The sequence below is a fragment of the Urocampus carinirostris genome, chromosome 19, assembly GCF_059441175.1.
Source record: "Urocampus carinirostris isolate Australia breed hairy pipefish chromosome 19, RoL_Ucar_1.0, whole genome shotgun sequence".
NCBI classification, from domain to species: domain Eukaryota; kingdom Metazoa; phylum Chordata; class Actinopteri; order Syngnathiformes; family Syngnathidae; genus Urocampus; species Urocampus carinirostris.
In genome coordinates, this window is record NC_142367.1 from 4,879,002 (window position 1) to 4,903,306 (window position 24,305).

The 24,305-nt window shown below is 39.5% G+C and overlaps 1 protein-coding gene across 1 annotated transcript in view; it reads right to left on the minus strand.

Moving 5' to 3' along the window:
• Nucleotides 1-605: 605 nt before the first annotated feature.
• LOC148346947 (prolyl 4-hydroxylase subunit alpha-1-like) overlaps nt 606-24,305 on the minus strand; it is a 28,804-nt gene continuing 5,104 nt past the window's right edge. Inside the window, exons 4-16 of the mRNA XM_088323740.1 lie at nt 21,990-22,086; nt 21,746-21,897; nt 21,534-21,671; nt 16,018-16,263; nt 15,028-15,188; nt 14,778-14,954; nt 14,592-14,662; nt 11,407-11,506; nt 10,831-10,884; nt 5,798-5,863; nt 5,651-5,719; nt 4,502-4,598; nt 606-2,508 (exon numbers count right to left, since the gene is read on the minus strand). Of these exons, the coding sequence (XP_088179866.1) occupies nt 2,429-2,508; nt 4,502-4,598; nt 5,651-5,719; nt 5,798-5,863; nt 10,831-10,884; nt 11,407-11,506; nt 14,592-14,662; nt 14,778-14,954; nt 15,028-15,188; nt 16,018-16,263; nt 21,534-21,671; nt 21,746-21,897; nt 21,990-22,086 (1,508 nt within the window). The 3' untranslated portion in view covers nt 606-2,428. The remainder of the gene's footprint in view (nt 2,509-4,501; nt 4,599-5,650; nt 5,720-5,797; nt 5,864-10,830; nt 10,885-11,406; nt 11,507-14,591; nt 14,663-14,777; nt 14,955-15,027; nt 15,189-16,017; nt 16,264-21,533; nt 21,672-21,745; nt 21,898-21,989; nt 22,087-24,305) is intronic.

Sequence of the window (24,305 nt, forward strand, 5' to 3'; positions counted from 1 at the left end):
TGTAGTAATTCTATAGTATTTAGATAGTAGTATTTCTATAGTATTTTATTTTTAGAATTAAGCCAAAATAATACTAAAGGTCCCTGTTTTAAACACGTAATTTGATATTTAGTTTTATCGTATTAATGTATATTTGTAATATTTTTGTTTTAGTATTTTAGCAGTAGCATTTTGTAGTATTTATCTAGTATTTTTGAAGTATTACAATGGTAGTATTTTGGTGGTGTTTCTGCAGTAGTAATTTTTACAGTATTTTTTCTTTTCAGAATGAAAGCAATCGATACAATATTTAGTTAAGTTTTATTTTGTAGTATTTCTGTAGTATTACTGTAAATGTATTTTTAGTATTCATGTATTCTTATTTTTGTCGTATTTATGGAGTAGTATTTTTGTTGTAGCATTTCTGCAGTATTTCTTTTTTTAGAAATAAAGCAAAATAATAAAAAATAGACAGCAACTCAGCAAATAAAGACTTAAGAAACTCCATATGTAAGTAGGAAAATGTGAATATCATTTTGATTTAAATGAGTTTATTAAATGTTTTAAGTTTTTTTGAAGAAAATGTGTTTTACACTGTTTTTCTTGGAAAATAATTTATTGGAATAATGTATCTGTACTTTAGTGGGCATGGCAGAAGCAGATGCAGTAAAATCATGTTTTGTAACCATGGTCAAGCACATAAAAACATGTTTAACACGCTTAGATCAAAAGCAAAAACTCACAGAAGTGATGTGCAATGTACCCTTACTGTTTCTTTAAGCTTCATACGTGTATTCTTTTTACATATGGCCATGTCATAGTGATCAGATTTGCAGGGGAATTGCTCCCAATTTTGAGCCTAATTAACTCATTCAATGCCAGACATTTCTCTCAAATGGCAAGTGCCAGACAATTTTTGCCATATTGACTCATTTTTAAAGGCCTACAGAAAATCTAGTTCTCTAGCTATATAGGCATAGGACAATTCAAAGAGCTTAAACCTATATAATTTTATTGCAAGAACACTAAACTAATGCATGAACTTTGCATGAACGTTTCAGCTGCCAATGTTTTCGTTGACGTGATCACACAATTTTGGTCATCATGGCGATTATGTTCCTGCGGATGTGCACGAAACATCCCTCTCTGATGAGCAACTCCCTTTGTAATCTTTTGTAAAATGAAAAAAGCTCATTTGAAGTGTTAACTGTCTGTACTCATCCACATATTCACTACTCCTCGCCATACGGGGCCGCCTACACACTCTCAATCGTTCGATACAGGAATCGGGGGCTTCTTCGATGTGTTGACAATGATCTGACCAAAGCCAATCCTGCCATTTAATGGTGATTTATCTTACAGAAATCATTCCCAGAGGCTTGATACTGACAGATGGGCTTTACCAAATGATTATAGTAAAAAACAAAAAAACAAACATATTTTTACATTTTGGCCCACAGAAACATTGAATATGTTTATTAACACGATGGTGGTAACCATGTGCAATAGTCCGATTTTGTGGGCGATAGAAAGTATCTTCCTCTGCCTTTTGGTTATTTTGTGTTGGAGCATTTTGTTGACATGATGCCTTTTCGAGAAACTCAAAATTGAAAAATATTTCTGCGTAGGTTATGTAGGTTAATCAAGCTTTTATATTTACGTGTACAACTTAAAACGCACCATTATTGAAACAAAGGCAGAAAAGGGGCGGGGTGACTGTTAAGCCAAACACGATGCAGAACGCAATGCACGACAAAAATCTGCGAAGTATCGAAACAGAAAAAAATTATGCGATACTGCGAGGGATTACTGTAAATGAAAGCACACATTAATCTATCCGTTGAAATTGACACAAATCCTTTGCTTGCTTTGGCAAAAATTCTTCCCATGTCATTCCTGTTCTGTAGTAATGTAATTTACGTTTTGACTGCTAAGGGGCAGCATGACTTTTGTTTAGACTTTCATATTTTCCCTAGGAAAGAATACAAATCAGGAAGTAACTGGTTTACATTTGTGTTGCGTCAATACATTTATCATTCGTTTGGATTCTCCAGCAATCAATGGATTTTCACTCTCTGTCATTTGTCAAGAAGTTATATTTGAGACATTATTAAAGGAGCAAGTGCGAGTTTGGCTAGCTGTAGAGGAAACGGTACAGGGGGGATCAAAGTGCAGTAATTCCAGCAGAACTCAAGTATGTTTTAGTCTGGAGACCAGACATCAGTACACATCCCAGATGCAGAAATAGTGCATAGAAACCATACACCGTGGCAGTGCACAGGCGACAGCAGTAGTTAATGGGCAGAAGACAGGAAGTTATCATTTGAAACCAATGCCATTATTAATGTTATTGATAATAGTTTGTAACTGAAGTTGAAGAATACGCTGCTTTTTGAAAGATGACTGTCGTCATAGCAATGTGGCTATGATATGAGTATTGTGTTAAATTTCAATCAAGCTCGCTGGGAGGATGCAGATCGCAGCGCCTTCGGAATTCTTGACCTCTCTCGTGCAGCCACGTGTTGGCCACTAAACAAAACACACAAAAACAAAGACTTAGTGGGAAATCCAGACACCGAATGCGGAGACTCCTCGCTTCTTCGCGCTTCAGTTCTTGCTGGTTCACTGCTTTGCTGGTTTTGAACTGGATTGTCTTTATTGTTAATGATATCAATCGGTGGCGGTTTTAAGTTCAGAGTTTTAGGGTTGCTGAGCACCCAGAGCAGGGGTACACAAACTACAGCTCGTGGGCCACCTGCAACCCGTCGGGCGTTTTATCCCGTCTGCCAAACAAAAAATGGTCAATATATAATGACAATATGTATAATGGTATATACAATACTACTAAAAAAATATTTTTGGGGGTGCCAACTTTCTCTCCATTGTCCCATTCTATGTCTGCAACACAAATACGACAAAACTAAATATCAAATTTAGTGCTTAAATATACAGTATTATTGTCTTTATTCTGATAAGAAAAAAAAAACTACAAAAATACTACTACAGTAATTCTTTAATACAAAAATACTTGTACAATAATATTATAACAGAAACACAACATTAATACTTTTACAGAATTATTTTGACAAGAATACTACAAAAATAAAAATAATAGTAATACGTACTACAAAAATACTACAGATATACCACAAAAATTATACAATGGAAATAGTACAAAAATATTTTTGTAGAAATACTAAAAAAATAAAAGTACAGTAATACTTTAAAAATACCACAGAAATACTACAAAAACCTGACTGCAGAAATACAACAAAAATGCAACTGGAATCATTCTACAAAATAGCGGTGCTTGGAATCAAATGGCCTGAACCATTTGAAGGCAGTGGAGTATTTCCGACACAGGGGTGTTCTTATTTTTGTTTTGTTTTCCATCCATCCATCCATCCATTACCTGCACTGCTTATCCTCACTAGGGTCTCGGGGGTGCTGGAGCCCATCCCAGCTTTCATCGGGCAATGGGCGGGGGACACCCTGAACTGGTTGCTAGCCAGTCGCAGGGCACACAGGGACAGACAATTCGCTCGCTCTTTCACATCTAAGGACAATTCTGACCGGCCAATTAACCTGACATGCATGCTTTTGGAATGTGGGAGCAAACCGGAGTTTCCGGAGGAAACCCACGCAAGCACGGGGAGAACATGCAAACTCCACACAGGAAGTTTGATCTCATGACCTCAGAACTGTGCCACACACACGCGCTAACCACTGCCCCCGTTTTGTTTTCCTTTAAAAATAAATAAATAAATAAAAAATATATAGTGTGTGACTGTGTGTGTATATATACTACAACAATACTACTACACTAATACTAAGATACCAAAGTACTATTACAAAAATACCACTACAGTAATAAATTACTTGACCAATAAATATTACGACAGAATACAACAGAAATACCCTTTTAAAGGGGCAGCGTCACATACCACACAAGTGGTTGTCGGGGCTCAAATATCGCTCTTTCAACGTTTAGGGTTGCCGACCCCTGGGATAGCTTGTTGTTCTGCCTGCAGATTCCTTCAAAACTATTACTTGGGCTTTAAATGTGCTACTTGTGCTTAATAAATGTCTTTGATTTGTACTATTATAATTTGACTGTAAATCAAAGTACCTGAATGTTGGTTGTAGGGCCACCATTTTCTGTGGTGTTTCTTGGGCATGTACAACCTGGAGGTACCTATCCCTTTCCAGGCTTACCTTGATTATTTAAATCTATTATCAAATTCAATGTAATCTATCGTTGACCAGATGGATTCTGATGATCTGATTGAATAGTTGTTAATTAAAAGTAACAAATAAGACGTTTCTACAGTTAATCAGTACTTCTCCTTGAGTCCTATTGTTACTTGAGTGAAATTTTGGCTGCTCTACACACCTTTGGGTATTGGTACCTGATATTGATTTGTTGACAGTTTTAAAAGTTGCGTAACAGTATGTGGTTGGAAAATTGTAGTAGTGAACATCCCTACTTTTGACCGATAAACAAAAGTGTCCAAACTCTCACCCCACTTGCTCCCCACCAAGACTGGACAGGCAGCGTGTTGCGTTTGATGGTCACCATCTCCGTTGGGGTGAAGGTTGTACCAGAATACGGCCGAACCCTTCATGTTCACAAAAACAGTCATTGAACAGGACAGAAACCCTCCACAACAGCAGACCATTACCGTAAATTCTGGACTACAGAGAGCACCCGATTGAAAGCCATTGGCTCAAATTTAGGAACAAAATTCAACTTTGTCTTCGTACAAGCCACACCGGCTTTTTGAAAATGAATTTTGAATTTGAATTTTATCTTGTGTTTTCAATGATTGAAAAGTACTTGAATTTTGGGTTAAGTGCTTGTAAATGCTTGAAACTGTTGTCATGTTTCTCAAGTCTGCTTAATAATGACACAGACACTGCTCTCTGGTCGCTTTGCTTTACCAATGCATTTCTTCCTTCGTGATTAACGGCAGCTGACATTAGTTTGTGTGCCATTGTCCTAGGAAGTGTCATCGCTCCAAGAGGGAAAATGCTTCACCCTAAAATAAAGTTAATTTGTTGGGCTCTGGCTGGGTCGGGCTTTAATACCCACGGGTTTGGGTTAGGTTGGGCTGGAACCTTTACGCCTGATCTTAGTTCTAGTGCCAGGGACACCATACTGTGGAGATTGCAACACGGATGTTTCTTTTGGTGTGTTGTCATTGCTAGTTGCCAAGGTACTGAACTAAATTGCATTTGCTTGTTATTGTTCCTCGGGGATTAAAAGAAAGTTAAGTGACCTTGCATTGACACAGACAATACAAAAAGTGTAGCATTTTTTTAATGAATACTGTAACTAACTGCTGTTCAATTTGGATGTATACCAGTAAATTGAGGACTTGATTCGTGGTGGAAAAAGTGAAAATATTGTGAGTACGTTACTATTGTCAAACTCCCTTTTTTGCAATCGGACCTCACCGCGTTGTTTTGTATTCAGAGCGTGTATGTCATAGGAAAGGGCCGCTATGAAAAAAAAGATTAGGGCACATTTAAAATGTAGAACAATAAATAACATCTTGTAGAATAGAATTCACGGTAAGTACACACATATGTAATGAATATCCTCAATATTTTTCAGGACATTTTAAATGGTGTTTGTTTTTTGTACTGTGTTGGGAAAGGGAAAGCAAACCTTTATGGGCCAGGCAACTGCACCCATTCTGGGGAAAACGGTAGCGCCTCCCGCCGGCACGTCGCTTATCTGCAGTATAGAGATAAAATTGTTTTAAAATAAGCTTTTACTTGACAATTGACTTTAGTTAAGTGCAACTTCACTAACATATAAGAGCCAGGTTGCAATTCGGTTTCCTGTTCCCAAATGTGCATAAGGGTTTTTAACTTCTTTCTGTGAAAACACACCAAAAAAAATTCATACATATGTGCATACAGTACATACATACATATATATTTATACACATATCAAACACTTACTAATGCAGTGTTTTTCAATCTTTTTTTTTTAATTATTTACAAAAATCTTGAGATTCACTGTCAAAATGTTTAAAGTGACAGTGTTTATCATTCGTCCTCTATATGTCGCTCAATGGTGTTGTGCAACCGAAAACAAGTGCTAAATACCACAAGGAAAAACACAAACTACGGAGACTGAAAATGGCCAAATCGCACCATTTAACTACTCATGTTTTACCCAGCCTATTTGAGGTATTTGGCTACCCGTGGTACCAAAATGGCAGATAGTTATTTTAGCTCTGATTTATGTAATTTGGGTATTTTATGTATAATAAATGCTAATTTCTCAACTTACAAGTATTTAAGAAACAACACGTTTAAGTGATTGTTCATGTATTTTTGCCTGCTATTTAAATCAAAAGATTTTTTAATTAAAATATTTTTTAACAACTAGGAGGGACTAAATAATACAAATTGCCATGTTGCTGAAATTGACGGTATACAGGGAGTGCAGAATTATTAGGCAAATGAGTATTTTGACCACATCATCCTCTTTATGCATGTTGTCTTACTCCAAGCTGTATAGGCTCGAAAGCCTACTACCAATTAAGCATATCAGGTGATGTGCATCTCTGTAATGAGAAGGGGTGTGGTCTAATGACATCAACACCCTATATCAGGTGTGCATAATTATTAGGCAACTTCCTTTCCTTTGGCAAAATGGGTCAGAAGAGGGACTTGACAGGCTCTGAAAAGTCAAAAATAGTGAGATATCTTGCAGAGGGATGCAGCACTCTTAAAATTGCCAAGCTTCTGAAGCGTGATCATCGAACAATCAAGCGTTACATTCAAAATAGTAAACAGGGTCGCAAGAAGCGTGTAGAAAAACCAAGGCGCAAAATAACTGCCCGTGAACTGAGAAAAGTCAAGCGTACAGCTGCCAAGATGCCACTTGCCACCAGTTTTGCCATATTTCAGAGCTGCAACATCACTGGAGTGCCCAAAAGCACAAGGTGTGCAATACTCAGAGACATGGCCAAGGTAAGAAAGGCTGAAAAACGACCACCACTGAACAAGACACACAAGCTGAAACGTCAAGACTGGGCCAAGAAAAATCTCAGGACGGATTTTTCTAAGGTTTTATGGACTGATGAAATGAGAGTGAGTCTTGATGGGCCAGATGGATGGGCCCGTGGCTGGATCGGTAAAGGGCAGAGAGCTCCAGTCCGCCTCAGACGCCAGCAAGGTGGAGGTGGGGTACTGGTATGGGCTGGTATCGTCAAAGATGAGCTTGTGGGGCCTTTTCGGGTTGAGGATGGACTCAAGCTCAACTCCCAGTCCTACTGCCAGTTTCTGGAAGACACCTTCTTCAAGCAGTGGTACAGGAAGAAGTCCGCATCCTTCAAGAAAAACATGATTTTCATGCAGGACAACGCTCCATCACACGCATCCAAGTACTCCACAGCGTGGCTGGCAAGAAAGGGTCTAAAAGAAGAAAAACTAATGACATGGCCTCCTTGTTCACCTGATCTGAACCCCATAGAGAACCTGTGGTCCCTCATCAAATGTGAGATTTACAAGGAGGGAAAACAGTACACCTCCCTGAACAGTGTCTGGGAGGCTGTGGTTGCTGCTGCACGCAATGTTGATCGTGAACAGATCAAAGCACTGACAGAATCCATGGATGGCAGGCTTTTGAGTGTCCTTGCAAAGAAAGGTGGCTATATTGGTCACTGATTTGTTTTTGTTTTGTTTTTGAATGTCAGAAATGTATATTTGTGAATGTTGAGCTGTTATATTGGCTTCCCTGATGAAAATAAATAATTGAAATTGACACTGTAGCATCGCTTACAAGGCAACAGGCTATCGCAGACAGTTCGACACACTCTGCTCAGGACTTAATGGTCTTCTTCACTAAGAAGATTCAATGCATACAGGAAGAAATTGCAAAAGATATTGTTAGTACCACACGTATTAAAGGACTGAAATTTACAGATGCACGACAGGGTGGCTGCCCTGGGAAAATGGCCGGTTTTAGTGAACTGTCACTTGATGATCTCAACCAAGTGGTGAATGCGGCCAAACCGACAACTTGCCAGTTCGACCCTCTCCCAGGTTCACTTATTAAAAGTCTTTTTAGCGTCCTTGGGCCTTCAGTTCTAAATATTATAAATACATCACTCTCCTCAGGTGTAGTTCCAGCAGCTTTTAAGTCCGCCGTTATTAAACCCACACTGAAACGACCCAACCTTGATCCAGAAATATTAAGTAATTACAGACCTGTGTCAAACCTACCTTTCCTCTCTAAAGTACTCGAAAGAGTAGTGGCACAGCAGCTGAATGCTTTCATATCGGAGAATAACCTTTTTGAATCCATGCAATCAGGATTCAGGGCTAACCACTCTACTGAGACAGCTCTGATCAAGGTAACAAATGATCTCCTAATGTCAATGGATTCTGGCGCTTCATCACTTTTGCTGCTGCTGGATCTTAGTGCTGCTTTTGACACAGTGCGCCACAATATCCTACTAGAACGGTTGGAAAAATGGATTGGTCTCTCAGGAGCCGTCCTCTCGTGGTTCAAATCTTACCTCTCAGATAGGACGCACTGTGTTAAATATGGTGAAACGACATCTGAGCCCTTTAATGTTACCTGCGGTGTTCCTCAGGGTTCAGTGCTCGGCCCCCTACTTTTCAACATTTACATGCTTCCATTAGGTGATATTATTCGCAAGTACAATATCAGCTTCCACTGCTACGCAGACAACACTCAACTATATCTTCCGTTGGAGGAATCTTCCACACTAAACTGTGGAAATTTGGAGGCCTGTCTCACTGAGATAAAAGAGTGGATGTCACTCAATTTCTTGCGTCTTAACTCTGAAAAGACCGAAATGTTAGTCATTGGTCCTTCTAAATGCCGGGACTTATTCGCAAAAACTGCTGTGAACATTGACAAATGTCACATCACACAGAGTGACTCAGTTAAAAATTTAGGTGTCATATTTGACCCTGATCTATCCTTTGAGATGCATGTAAAGCAAATTACTAGAACTGCCTTCTTCCATCTTCGCAACATTGCTAAAATCCGTTCAATACTGTCTCAGTCTGATGCGGAAACAATAATTCATGCATTTGTTACCTCCCGTCTCGATTACTGCAATGCACTACTCTCCGGTCTCCCGAAGTCCAGAATCAAGTCTCTTCAGCTAGTACAAAATGCCGCAGCGAGGCTTTTAACTAGGACAAAAAAGTACGATCACATAACACCGATTATGGCTAACCTGCATTGGCTCCCAGTTAGCCAAAGATGTGACTTCAAAGTTCTCTTAGTATTGTACAAAATCATACATGGACTTGCTCCCTCTTATCTTTCAGATCTGATCTGCCACTATGTCCCGGTCCGAAGCCTACGATCTGAGAGTGCTGGTCTTCTGATGATCCCGAGAGCAAAGAAGTCTTCTGCTGGTTCGAGAGCGTTCTCCATCCGGGCACCGGTGCTGTGGAATGCTCTTCCCCCTGAGATTCGATCTGCAACCTCAGTGGAAATGTTTAAATCTAAACTTAAAACTCACTTCTACTCCATTGCATACGAATAACCTACTCCTCTTGTCGGTTGAAATATAGTGTAACAATCTGTGAAGCCCTTTGAGACTCTTCGTGATTTAGGGCTATACAAATAAAAATGACTTGACTTGACTTGACTTGTATACATTTGTTTTTTGTTAAGTTGCCTAATAATTATGCACAGTAATAGTCACCTGCACACACAGATATCCTCCTAAAATAGCTAAAACTAAAAAAGCCCCACTCCAACTTCCAAAATATTCAGCTTTGATATTAATGAGACTTTTGGGTTCATTAAGAACATGGTTGTTGTTCAATAATAAAATTAATCCTCAAAAATACAACTTGCCTAATAATTCTGCACTCCCTGTAGTTGTTATAATTATTTGTGCTCACCATAGCTTAGGTAGGAATAGAGGTTATTCGTTTTGGTTCATAATTCTGCTTATTTTGGATTATATTTTTAAACTTTTTCAAATTATACTACCAAACATTTTTTTTACCATGTTTTAACTTTTATTTATTTCATTTATTTTTAGTAAAATAAGAAAACAATTAAAATCAGCATTGTCTAACAAAAAAAGTTATCAATATACCGTACTACCTCATGAACAGATGATTAGTATTTAAAAAAAAAAACAATAGTAATTAGCTGCCACCCGATATGGATGAATGTTACTAGGCTGATAATTGGAAGAAAGAAAATATACTTATACATCTGCTGAATCATTTTGCTGTTATTTGGGATTATATTATATTTTTAACCTAATCTCAAGTTTTACTATATTTTATTACCGTATTTTCCGCACTATAAGGCGCACCTAAAAGCCTTTATTTTTTTCAAAAGCTGACCATGCGCCTTATAATACAGTGCGCCTTATTTATGGATCAATTTTAAAATTGCAAAGTTCTCCAACTAACTTGCAGCCGCCGACTAGATTATCCCCCGAACGCCAAGTAGTACGCAGTGTATGCTGGGACTTATTTACCGGCGTTTCATTGGCTAACCAATGTGTCAATCATCATTTGAATCGATCACTATTGGCTAAAGTTATTCTTCAAACAAAATATATCATTGAATATAATGTACTACGTCATGGCAGATAATTAGTATACAAAAAAGAAATAAGTCATATGCTGCCACCTACTGAAATGGATGAATGTTACAGTTATACGGCTCATTACTGGACGAACGCAACGATATTGAGTAGTGGCATGCTTTTTTTCTGCAAATATAAAATTGGGCATTTTCTGGGCACGCTGGTTGAAAAACACTGTACTAATAAACACTTCATAATATTGTTCAGTCTCTGGTTCTAAGCAACTTCTACTTACCCCTTGAAAGTCTATATGTGGCTCATACACCCCCCCTACACCATAGTTGGCCACCTGGAAACAAAAAATGGGACTATGATTAAAAATGATGCGATTAAACAAAGCACATATAAGGGCATGACAATTTTGCAAGTAGAAGTTTTAAAATTATTTTTAATCTGCTGTGGTTGTCTCCTCACTGACTATGCATCGACCCGTTAATCCACTGTACCAGCTTAAGTCATGTCACACTACCCTAAACCTACACCTAACTTTAGCTGAAAACCCTAGCCCCCCACCTTATTTCAGACCCTTCATTTAGTATAAAAGGAGCCTGAATGACAGTTTCTACCCCTAGCTCCAATCTTATTTTGAAACAAAAAACCTTTATTTGAAGCCCAAACCTTGACTCTCAACCCTAGCCTAACACCTAACCTAAGAAACATGTCAAGAATTTACAAGCACTTCACCCCAAATTTAAGTACATTTCAAACCTTGAAAACATGACATTCAAATTCAAGCATTTTCAAGGAATTCAACCACCCGTACGATGCCTGTTTAAGGTAAAAAATAAAAAAAATGTGGTATGAATTTGACCTGCATAGACTCCGCTGTGGACATCTCGAGGCCGGTGATGTAACCAACCCTCCTTATCAGTTTGCTCACCACAGGGTACCTGTTGTTGGGCAGCCAGGTGCTGTAGAGTAAAGCATGGAACAAATTGTGCTAATTACTCTCGTGAAAGGTCAAATAGAAGGAGATTGTTGTCTCAAGTTTTAACTAAAATAGACTACAATCAAATGAATGTCTCCATCTATGGATATGCCTCTTAGAAAACTAAAAAGAATAGATAGTATTAATAATGAAAAATGAAACATATTTACCTGTCAAGACATATTGTTCACGTAACTATAGAAAATGACGAGGGTTGCAAATCTTAACATTTTAAAATGACTCAGGCAGCCATGTCAAACGAACAGCCCGCTAGCTGGATCCATCCCGCCATTAATTCCTTAGTACTTTATGTCAAAAAAAGAGGCCAGTCCGTAGGTAATCTATATCAAAAGTTAAGATGTTTTTACCAAATCCAAACAAAGTGCTCTCTCCAGCCGAAACAGGGAAATGTTAAGTTTGTATAGCGTGGTGAGTTGGTTGAGGTGTAAAACTGCATTCATTTAACTTAAAATAAACCAATGCCAAGAAATGCAGGAGGCTAGCGTTGGTATAATTGCAGAGTGCGCTGGATTCTTCATTCCCAAACCACCTGTATTTTACTCATCATGCCCGCCTTCTTAAGGGCCCTAAGCGAAATTAGATTAGGGGGCTCCCCGTTACCTGTTACCGATCATTTGCATACCTACTACTCATTCCATGTTCTACTCCAACAGTGGGCAACTATTTGGAGTCAGGGGCCGCATTCGTTTTGAAAACTTGTCCAAAGGGGCCTGATCATGTAGACCAATAATTTTTTTAAAATTTATGAATAAATTTACATGCAGACATTTATATGTCTTTTGAAATAGATTAGTTTCATCAAATTGGAAACTATAACAAAAATCATAGTCTTCCTGTTTTAAGCTCTTCATTTGGTATTTAGTTTTCAGTTATTATCGTAGTTGTATTTTCCATCAATCCACCCATTATCTGCATCGCTTATCCTCATTAGTCTCACGAGGGTGCCGGAGCCCATCCCAGCTATCTTCAGGCAGTGGGCAGGGGACACCCTGAACTGGTTGCCAGCCAGTTGCAGGGCACACAGAGAGACAACTTACTCACTCATTCACACCTAGGGACAATTTGGACCGGCCAATTAACCTGACATGCATGTTTTTGGAATGTGGGAGGAAACCCGAGTGCCCAGGGGAAACCCACGCAAACACGGGGAGAACATGCAAACTTCAAACATGAAGCTTCGATCTCATGACCTTAGAACTGTGCAGCAGACGCGTTAACCACTCATCCACCGTGCTGCCCCCGAGTTTTATTTTGTTTAGTATATTTTAATTGTTCATGGAGTCAGATTTTTGTTGAAGTTCTGTAGTTTTTTTGTATTGCTTTAGTTTTATTTTTTTAGTACTGTACTGTATTTTTGTATGATTTCTGCTCTGAGATTTAGAGATGAGAGGCTGTAGGAAACCACGTTCTGTTCACATCATATTATCTTATTTGTAATTTAACGTTCAGTATACTGTATATATATGAGTTAACAAACTCTTGGGGGCCCCCTTGTGGTTGCAGAGCCCTAAGCAGCCACTTAGCTTGCTTATGCCTGCCTCCTTCAGTACTGAAGGTCGGGATCCAACAAAATTTAACATCCCAGGGCTTAGGAGTCGTATGATACTCTCATTTATTGTCTCATTGTGTGTAATTTTATGTAGTGAAAAGTTATCCAGTCAATTGTTGCTTTAGATTCTAAGTCAACCAACTATTTTCATTTGTTCTTTTATGAAATTATAGTCAGAATTCAAGCAAAATGTATTCAAACAACCGGAAAGTAGATCATCAGGATCACATACATGTCAACCTCACCCAATTGCTTCCCGCATTAATGATTACAATTCCACTTATTAAGCGATAATAAACCTTAATAACACAAGGCGGCACCTATTCACGCACAGCAAAAAGACTATGTAGAATACCGTGATAGTATTAGCAATCTACAAAGACGTTTTCATCTGCTACCAGCAGAGTTGGGCTGGTTACTTTAAAGAATTAACTAGTTATAGTTACTCACCACTTCTTCCGAAATGTAACTGAGTTAGTAACGGAATTACACCATAGCAAAATTTACTAGTTACCACGGTAAATCGCTATTTGCGTTACTTTAAAATTAAGTTGTTGTATGTCAAAGAATTAGACAATTTCTGAGCAGTATTTGAATCACTTGAATAGCAAAGAACACACAGGTAGTTATGTTATAGGACCTTTTAAAATCTATTGCACCTCACCAGCAACAGATCTATCCTACACTTGAAACGCAACAAAAATAAACAGTTAACAATATAATAAAATAACAATCAGCATGTAGATAGATACGCACAAACTGGTACGTAAACAACGCACAAAAGCCTACGTTAACATGCACAGAAACCTACATAAACACGCACGAGAACATACGTAAAGACACGCAAAAGTGTACGTAAACACGCAAAACGTATGTAAACACACATAAAAACGTACGTAAATGTACGCATGAATACGTGCGTAAAAAGACACAAAAGCATACGTAAACACGCACAAAAAGGTACATGAAGACACACAAAAAGATACATAAACACACGTGATGTAAGTAAACACACAAAAACTTAAGGAAACACGCACATAAAATGACGTAGACAGACACAAAAAAAACGTACGGAAACACCAAAAAAAACGATCTCAAACACGCCAAAAAAAACTACGTGAACACACACAACGTACGTAAACACAAAATGTACGTAAATACATACAAAATCGTATGTAAACAAAAACGTATGTAAACTATTCACCGCTTTTAAACGTCAGTAATGGTAACAGCGTCAACGCGGCGGAAAAAATAATTGGATAACCCTGTTCGTGAAAAATATCGCGTTGTTTTCCCAACACTGGTTCCCAGTAACCAAGACAATCGGGGTTAGAGACAAATGCGGAAGACGAGATCGGGTTAACAAATCCAGATTTTGGAAACGATCGCAAAACGTGTAAAATACGGGAAAAGCATATACGTTGACAGGTATGTGAACATAAACTCCTTTATGGTCCTCTCCTCATCCCACTACATCAGAGTTTGTGTTAATCCTTACTTTTGGGAGATTCTGACTCGAGATACGTAATTGGAGCTGTTGGTGGTGTTTCTCACCATGGAGCGCGCCAGCTAACTCGTCCGTCAACCAGACACAGAGAAACACGGCACGTTAATTTTAACAAAGAATAGTCACTTAAAAAAAACAAATGGAATGATTTTGTAAAGTGATGCCTAGTGGACTGACTGTAGGTTTGGCCAACATTTTGATGATTTCCACGTCCTGGTCTGAAGCTATGTTGTGATAGCGGACAAGGCGAGGGACGTCCCACAGGTCTTCCTCCTTGACCGGACTAATAAGGAGGTTGGGATGGCGGTGGTTGTCATAGTAGCGGCAGAAGAGACCCTTATGCTTAAGCGGCGTCTGATAATATGAAAAGCGGGCTTTGAGGTTACAGTCAGGATTTAAGCGCGGTGTTTTTACGACAGATGCTTACCAATTCGAGACTCTCTCCGCGGCACAGTCGCTTGTAAGTACTGGAGTTGTAGGAAGTTCGATGTGCCTCGGGGACTTTTGGGGTAGTCCGTTCTACTTTCTCAATCTCTAGTTGGTACTCATAGTACCTTCGACTATTTATGGCTCGTTGGTTTTCTGGATCTGAAGAAAAAAAAAGAGTTTAGGTCACGGGTCTGAAAAGTATGGCATCACGAGTTAGATATGGCTCTTTTCATTAGAACATCGGGCTTTGAGATAAAGTGAGAGCCAAAGTAATGTTCTCTGGGACTTTCCTATTCGTTCGTATGCAAAGCCGAATCAGAAGGCGGGCGCCAAGTCGTAATGGATCCCGGCGCCTGTCGCCACGGCAGGGATTTTAAAGCACTGCGCTAAAGGAGCGGGGAAGGTAGGTGCTTTTGGAAACCAAACCTCAGCCACCAAAGGCTCCTGACCTGGCTATGGCGGACTGAGACAGCCGTGAGCAAGATTGCACAGGGGTCGGACTGACGCAGGTGCCGAGGAGACTCGCGAGCAGCCGCTGTCCAGAGGACCCAGTGTGTGGCGCCAGCCCTTCCGGGGAACGTCGCAGATTGGGGGGGGACGCGGTGACCACGCAATGCAACTACATTTCGTCAGCAACAGCCTGCCCTCATTCTCTAACTGTTTCCTCTCTCTCTCTTTTATGTCTTTCTCTGTTGATTTTGCTCTCTTTCTATTTTTTTCTGTCTCTTTCTTCACTCTCTCAATTTCCTTCTTTCTCTTTCCTTTTTTTTTGTTTCTCTTTCTCCCCTTCTGTCCTCCTCCTCTTTTTGTCTAATATAATAGGCCAGCCCGTCAGAGTATTTCTTTCTACTGAGTGGCCCTTGAGCTCAAATAAGTTAGACACGCCTGCCTTATTGTCTACACTAGTTTGTATTTTATTTTGTATATTTCTGCCAACTGGAGTGCAACTCTTGTGTTGTAGTAACACAATGATAATAAATCTACTCACCCAGCTCTAATAGCTGCAAGGTGGACTTCAAGGCCCCCTGCATATTGCCTTGCCTGTAGAGGCAGTAGCTGTGGTAGTCCAGTAGGGTGACTTTATCCACCTTTTCGGGTTCCTCGCCCTCCTCTATCTGCTTGAGGGCCTGAGCCATCCAAAGCTCAGTTCGAAAGAAGTTGCTAGTTCTGTACGCCGCCATTCCCAAGTCGGAGCAATCGTCCACTGTGAGTCTGCCGAGGAGCCGAGAGGTTCCTGGATGGGCAAAACTCAACATTAGGGCTGCACGGGGTACACAATAATTATCAGGCTGACTGTTATCGGACTCATCACAGCCAATGGCGTCACATTTTTCAGCCCTATAGACCCCTTTCGAGTCGTCATCATCACCAGGTCAGCACAGGATGCTTGTGCATTGTCGACCCCAAAACAGCGGGAGTAGCGGCGGTACATGTTTTAAGATCTTTAAGTTGAATTCTGTTTTTAGAGTAGCAATTTACAAAAACAGCATGCCCAGCCGTCCTGTGTATTAGTGCAAAAATTAGTTTTAAGAAACACAATCTTTTTGCAATTACCAGAGGAAACAGCCTTTTCAAAAGCATCGTAGGAGCCTATGGCTGCAGGACATTAAAATAACTGACTTGACCGACGACATCAATATGAATGTCTGCAATTACGAAACACACTTCATATCAGATAATTTATTGTGGGGATCTGGTTTATATTTACCCAAAAGCAGAATGGCTTAGTAAGTGTAAATATGCCACAAGTCGGGAAAATGCCAAGTGTTGGCTACCAATGCCTAAGATTGCTTCTACTGGTGCTAGCTAGATCTTTTACAGTAATAACAATAGTTATATCAATGATGCTAAAAATAATAAAAACATGATCAACACATTATTAATGTGAATTTTATATCATGTACTGTATATATTTAACAGTGTGTCCAGAATTTTAAACTTGGCTACCATCTGCCGCCATCTACTGGCTTAAAGTCATGATTGTAGCCTCAGTCAATTCATTCCTTAATTATATGCATTTTTTGGATGCACTCAAACTATTTTGGTTTAGCGTCTGGGCTGTATTTGAGACAGGCCTTTTCTTACTTTTTCATGCTACTCTGAAATCACTCTACTTGGTGATATGTAACGTGATAGATAGACCTCTCTGAGTAAAACACACAACTTGAGAAAAGAGATATTCATTTTAACTCATGAGGAGATACGATCGGCTCAAGTCCTGATCTTCATCTGACCTGAACCTTGACAGTAGCCCTTCTTTATTTCAAACTGTTCATTCAAGGGATATGGGGAGGGATAACTAACACTTCAAAGGGAAACAAACAAATTTCAGTATCAGACAAACATGACAATGCAGCTTTTTATCTAAAGCAGGGGTTGGCAACCTATGACACGCGTGCCAGCAGTGGCACGCAAGGGGTTAACCAGTGGCACGCGAGCGCACGGCAAAATAATAATGATTATATTTATAAAATGCGCATTTTTACCTGAAATTTAGACATTTTCAGTTGCGCGCCGTGTTATTTAGAGGCTTTACGTTAGCGCCCCCCCTCTGCTCTGTTTGAGAGCGTGTGTCTGCGCGGCGCTGAGGAGAGGAGGAGAGATCTGTGTTTCAACCCAGGCAAGGAAACGCACGCGCGCGATAAATGAACGAATCATGACGGCTTTATTGAGCGAAAACATCTCGTTCTTTCCAGCCAGCGTCGACAGACAAATGAGGCTTTGTGCAAAAAAATGATCGTGCTGTTTTGTGCTTTATACCTCGAGAGCGTTGTACCTCGCACGGAAAGTGTTAAACGTCATTACGAGACGAAACATGAACAGGAATTCAAGGATGAGTCTGACAAGGGGGAGACATCAAAATGGTAGCTGTCCATAACACTTGTTTTTTGATTGCAGTTCATTGTTAATGAAGAATGGTTGATTCTCGTTAATTCTTGTGGCAAAAAGTTTAAGTCATGGATGGCTACAGGCCTTTCCACTTGTTATTCACATTCATTCTTTAGTTAAGTGATGAACAAGAATAGTGGAAGATAAATTGGTCAGTTATACCAGTGTTTTTCAACCAGCGTGCCGTGAGACCTTGTCTAGTGTGCCGCTGGAATTTGCCCAATTTTATCTTTCCAAAAAATCAGGCATTTATTCAGTATTTTTGCAATCTTCAGACAAGGAAGTGTAATAGTCATCCATATCAGTAGGTGGCAGTAGATTTTTATATGCTTTGTATGTACTAATTATGTGCTTATGAGGTAGTACAATGAAATATTTGACATTGTTGTAGAAAATAGACTCGCATTTGTAGAATACAGTTGCATACATTAGAAATGTAGAAAAACCTGCTTACGTTGCTTACAGTATTGAGGGAATGTTGACATCATTCGAGAAGATCCTTGACAAGATAGTCGAGTTTACCAAAATGGGCATGAGACCTACAAGGCCTTTCTGCAAGGACTCTCTGAGCAAACTGAGGCAACAACATGTCCTAATAAGGGTACGAACAACATGTCCGGGTTGATTACTGAGGACTAGGGCCGCCTTTTGGGCTGAAGCTATAAAAGCATTGTTATTTTTGGAGTTCTGGGAGTTCTTTTGGGATGACGAAATAAAAGGCTCCCCCTCATGGCTGGTTCCCGATGTACTTAATTCAATCACGAAAGAAGACTTAAAAGATTATCGAACTCACATTTTCTCCTACAACATAACTTCATTTTCAAACATTTTCGACGGACGGTGTGCCTCTGAACCTTTTTTATAAATAAAAGTGTACCTTGGTTCAAAAAGGGTTGAAAAACACTGAGTTATACGATTAAAATGTATATCCATGTTGTATATTTGGACTGGTGTAAAATTACAGCTCTGTTTGATATTAAAAAAATGTCGTGCGAGTCATTAATCTTGGTGCGGCACACTGGTTTAAGATCAAGTGATTGTGTAATTGTAATCCTGTGCAGTCCTTTGAGACATTTTTGTGATTAAGGGCTATATAAATAAATTTGACTTGACTTGACTTGATGTACAAGGAAATTTGAAAATGGCAATCCACACCAAAAAGGTTGCTGACCCCTGATCAAAGGCATATGGTTGATGACCTTGAGTAGTTCACAAGATGATAGGACTCTTTTAAGGAAGGAAACACTTTACTCAACTGTAAGGTCTCCGCAATATCCAATATTTGTAGTAAATACATTCTAAATTTACAATAATCCTATCACCCCCCTTCCCCCTTTTCTGCTTCCTAAATCGTTGCGCTTTCTGGAACAGGTAAAAGCAGATAGGCACAGCAGTTTTAATTTATTTTTATTTTTATAAAGGCTCTGTAAACTTGGTTGGGCATTGTTTACATATACCCAAAAGAGAAAATATTCTACTTTCAACTTTTTAATGAATTGATTGCCAGACTTTTCAGACAGGAAGAGCTGGCCTATTTTTGCCATTTTGACTCATTTTTGAAGGCCCAAAGAAGATTTAGTTATGTAGCTATATGGGGCATAGGACATCAAAAGAAGGCTTGAACCCTCATCTTTACTTCTCAGTATGTTTCCAGCTTTTGCCATCGTTTAATAAACAAAGGTTAAATTTTGCTGTGTTTCTAAAAATGACTCGTTTCCAAGAAAACCTTTGGAGAAAACGGCTTCTTGTGAAAGGTTGCATTTCAAGCAGAACTTTCACTTCGGTGCCTTTTTTTGCATTTGTGATACTTTTGATATCTAAACAGTGCTTTCCATAAACACAAGGGCAGTGTTTTTGCATTTTATTGCAAAAACACTGAACTTATGCATGAACAATGCATGAATTTTGCAAGAACTTTTCAGCGCGTAACGTTTCCAGTGATGTGATATTATGATTCCGGTCACCATGGCGATTACGTTCCTGCAGACTTGCATGAAACGTCATCAGTCTCTGCCATGAGATAAGGTGGGTGCGACTCAAGCAAAGTTTAACTTACTGTATGTGTGAACCAAGCTCCTTTAAATATGAACTGTTCACCCATCCATCCATTTTCTCACCGCTTATCCTCACTAGAGTCGCGGGGGTGCTGTCCTCAAGCAGTGGGCACACCCTGAACTGGTTGCCAGCCAGTCACAGGGCACACAGAGACAGACAACTTGCTCTTTCACTCCTAGGTACAATTTGGACTGGCCTGACATGCACGTTTTTGGAATGTGGAACGAAGCTGGAATGACCCGACCAAACCCTTGCAGGCACGGACAGAACATGCAAACTCTGCTCGGGGAGGCTGCGGTAGCTGAAATTAAACCCTGGACCTCCACACAGTGGGGCTGCTTGCTAACCACCAAGTCGCTGCGTAGAATTGTATAGGGGCTATAGGGTGCAACTTTTTTCCCAAGCTTTCAACCCTGCCGTCTATGCAACGATGCAGGTAATTCATATGTATTTTTTTCTAATGTTTCGAGGAAGAGAGTTTAATGTAACTTTGTGCTTGGTGCATGGATAAAACTAGCATGAACAAACCCTCATCATGGAAAAGGTATCAATCGAAAGGGGAGCGTTAACTACCATGTTGGGAATCATTTCATGAGTCTGTTGATTTGTTAACAGAAATCATGTGACGAAACGAACAAATTACGAGAAGCAACAGCCAACGAAGCTGAAATGTTTAAGGCGGATTCCTATTCATCTGTCGGCATTACTGTGTGTTTTGGATTGAATATTTTATTTTGGATTCTATGGAGTGTCCTTGATGTAAGGAAGCGATTTTCACAGACATTCAAAGAAGTTGAAGAATGCCAGGGACGTAATGGTGAGTTACACCGGCTTTATGGTTTTTGGGTATCTTGTTTAAGACTGCTCGTTCTGTTTATCTGATGAGTATATTTAAAATGGTCATCATATCTTGAATCCCAAGAGTTTATGCTTTGATATGTTACATGGCGTATTTCAGTGACTGGTGACATCGTACAAACACGTATTTGTTCATCAAAAATCTGGCAGCCCGCCGGCGGATCTTCGGAACTGTAAGGGGTCAAGATACCATATATTATTTAAAATGCTTTCAATGTACCGTCTTTCTTTGCAGATATCTCATGTTTCAATCTGGGCACAGGCGGCCTATGGTCAGGTGTGGTTTATATATGTACAAAATGCTTTTTCCTTTAAAAATGTACTGGCTACGGCTTATCATCTTGTGTGCCTTATAGTCCGAATTTTACAGTATGTGTATATGCATATAAGGGGATTTTACTTGCACCGATTTGGACCAGCTTTGTATATGTGGCAAAAAAGTCACACACAAAAGCTCCATCAAGTGGCGTGCACGATCTATCTGTAGTGCCAATCAAAATAAAAAGCTTTTTTGTTGTTGTCGACTTTGACCACTAAATAAAGTTGCTATCTTGCTACTTTCTACATCAACAATCTTTCTCTGTTAATAAGCGTGAATTAACTGACATCAATTATGCCATTGAGCCTCAACAATGCACACGCAGCTTGGCGAACGTCACACTTATTTACAAACATGAACAACAGACCTATCGGACTGCTAACCTGGCAACTCCCCTTTGGCGAGGGTGTTGGTGGCTATCAAGTACGTGTCCTGCAGCCTCAGAAGGGCTTCGGACACACCCAACTGGTCTTCCTCGTTAGGGAGTTGCTCCCTCCTGGCAGTCAGGTTAGCTATAAAACCTGAAATGCAAATAAGGCAACGTCATCACTGCGTTTCACTTTTCGGGATGGAAAATTCCATGCTAATTGTTCACCGCCAGACACGTTGCTGAGCACAAATTGCTCCAGGTCCATCCATTCTCTGTTCAGACGCTTTAGAAGTTTGAAGGCGTTAATGGGGTGGCTCAGGTAGACTTCGGGGTCCTGTAAGGCAAACGCTGACTGGTTTGCAATCTTTTGGTACCACCTGAGTATGCAGAGATACACACACACACCCATTGTGGTCAATGTTAACATGTGACGATAAAAAAATGTTTTCACAATACGGTGGTTTTGAACCTCTTGACTTTCTCCAGTTTGTCCTCCTCAGCTTGGATGTAATCCTCCAGTGAGACCAACAGTTCCTGCTCCGTGTACAGAAGGTCCGTCATCTGACCTTTTGGCATAAGCTTGTTAGAAAAGGTCTTGTCTGGGCATAATATAGGTTTGAAATGTACTCTATTTTCCAGGCAATAAGGCGCACCTAAAACCCCCAAATTGACCAGAAAATTTAAAGCGTGCCTCCTAACCCAGTGCACCGTATACTCCGCAAAATACAATGGATACGATTGGACATGTATACAGTGTTTATACGTGTTCCTAACTACACAAGATTTAACTGTATACTAAAGCATTTGTGCATTGATTGATCAATGGAAATCATCATTGAGAGCACCGACACCTCACTAGACCACATACGTGACCCGCTCTGCCAAAATGAGTTGCAAGTAGCAACATTCTATTATGGCTACAGGCCGATACCTGAAAAAAAAACCATTCATTCATTTTGCGCTATTTCAAATGACCATCGAAAACACTTTCCCTGAGTTTCATAATCCACATGAATAGGGAATGAAAGTAAAACAACGATAAAAGTTATTGTTTTCAGAAAACAACGATAAAAGTTATTTTAATGTGTATTAAAATAAATATGTGCTAAAAATGTCTTTTAGTCTGGCCTCAATCTTTTTTCATATGTGTACAAATGCCTTTGTTAAAATTAAACTTTAAAATTCGACTATCACTTTAACTCAGGGGTGTCCAAACTTTTCATGAAGCGGGCCAGATTTGGTGAGCTGAAAGTGTGTGCCGATTATTCAGCCTGGCATTTTTTGAACACTCTTTAATGAATTCACCCTCCATTTTGCAGTGCTTGGCAATCAGCGTTGCGACCTCGTAGCTCGCCTTTGGAGTATTTTTGGCGGGCCACGTGTTATTTTTTGAAGAGAGGCCACGAGCCAGTAAAAATTCGATTGGGGGCCGTAGTTGGCCCCCGGACCTGACTTTGAACATGCCTACTTTGACTGTAAACACAATTGAATGACATCACACCGAGAAAAAAAAGGCAAAGAAAACTTTAAACGTGACTTTCTGAGGTTGTGGATCAAAAAAAAGGTGGATGAAAGGCTGTAAATCGAAATAATTCAAAATAGTTTATCATAAAGCTTTGACTATGGTATCATTTTAAAGTTAATTTCTTCTACTTTTCATTGAATTTGATATCTGCCTCACTGTGACTCATTTCGGTAGATCAGGTCACATAACACATAAAAAGGCATCTCATGATCTCATTTTCACACTTTTTTACGGTGCCAGAAACAGATGTTAGAAAATGGAGAAAACTGAAAGTCCGATTTATTCCTTCATCAGACTTTTATTTTTTCAAAGTCTCTATTACATGTCCAATCTCCTTGCATACAATGTTTCACAACGTTGATATCAATGACAATAAAGACAATTCGATTCTATTCAGATAATCCTTCAATGTCCTTTTCTGCGTTTAGAGCAAGGGTCTTAAACTCAATTGAAGCTAGGATTCGGGTGAGGTTGGGCAAAGAAACAAGCATGAAAACCAAAGTAGTGGAAAATAATGCAAAAAAAATGGAGGAAAAGAAAGCAAAGAATGAAAATTAAAATTAAGAAAGAAAAAAAGAAATAAAGAAAGCAAATAAAAGAGAAAAAAAGAAAAACAATAATCCAATTTTGTCCCTTCTTTCTTTTTCATCCATCCATCCATTATTTACACCGCTTATCCACAGTAGGGTCGCGGAGGATGCTGGAGCCCATCCCAGCTATCTTTGGGCAGTGGGCACGGGACATCTTGAACTGGTTGCCAGTGAGTTGCAGGGCACACAGAGAGACAATTCACTCGCTCATTCACACCTAGGGACAATTTGAACCAGCCAATTAACCTGACATGTTTTTGGAATGTGGGAGGAAACCGGAATACCCGGAGGAAACCCACGCATGCATGGGGAGAACATGTAAACTCCACACAGGGGAGGGTTCGATCTCATAACCTCAGAACTGTGCCGCGCTAACCACTGCGCTGCCGTGCCGCCCTTCTTTTTTTTTTTTTTTTTTCCTTCATCATTTTTTTCTTTTTGTCATTTTTCTTTTCCTTCCTTTTGAGTTTTACTTTTTTTCTCTTCTTTGTTTCGCTTTTTCCTTTTTCTTCTTCAGTTTTTTTTCTTGTTATTTCTCTTTTTAAAATAGGGTGCGTTTTGGTCACTGAGTCTCTGTATTTTCTCGTCTTCCGTTGTACTTTTAGCACTCATTTTTGGTGGCATGACAGAATACAGCGACATCTAGAGGGAAAACAATACACACTGTCCC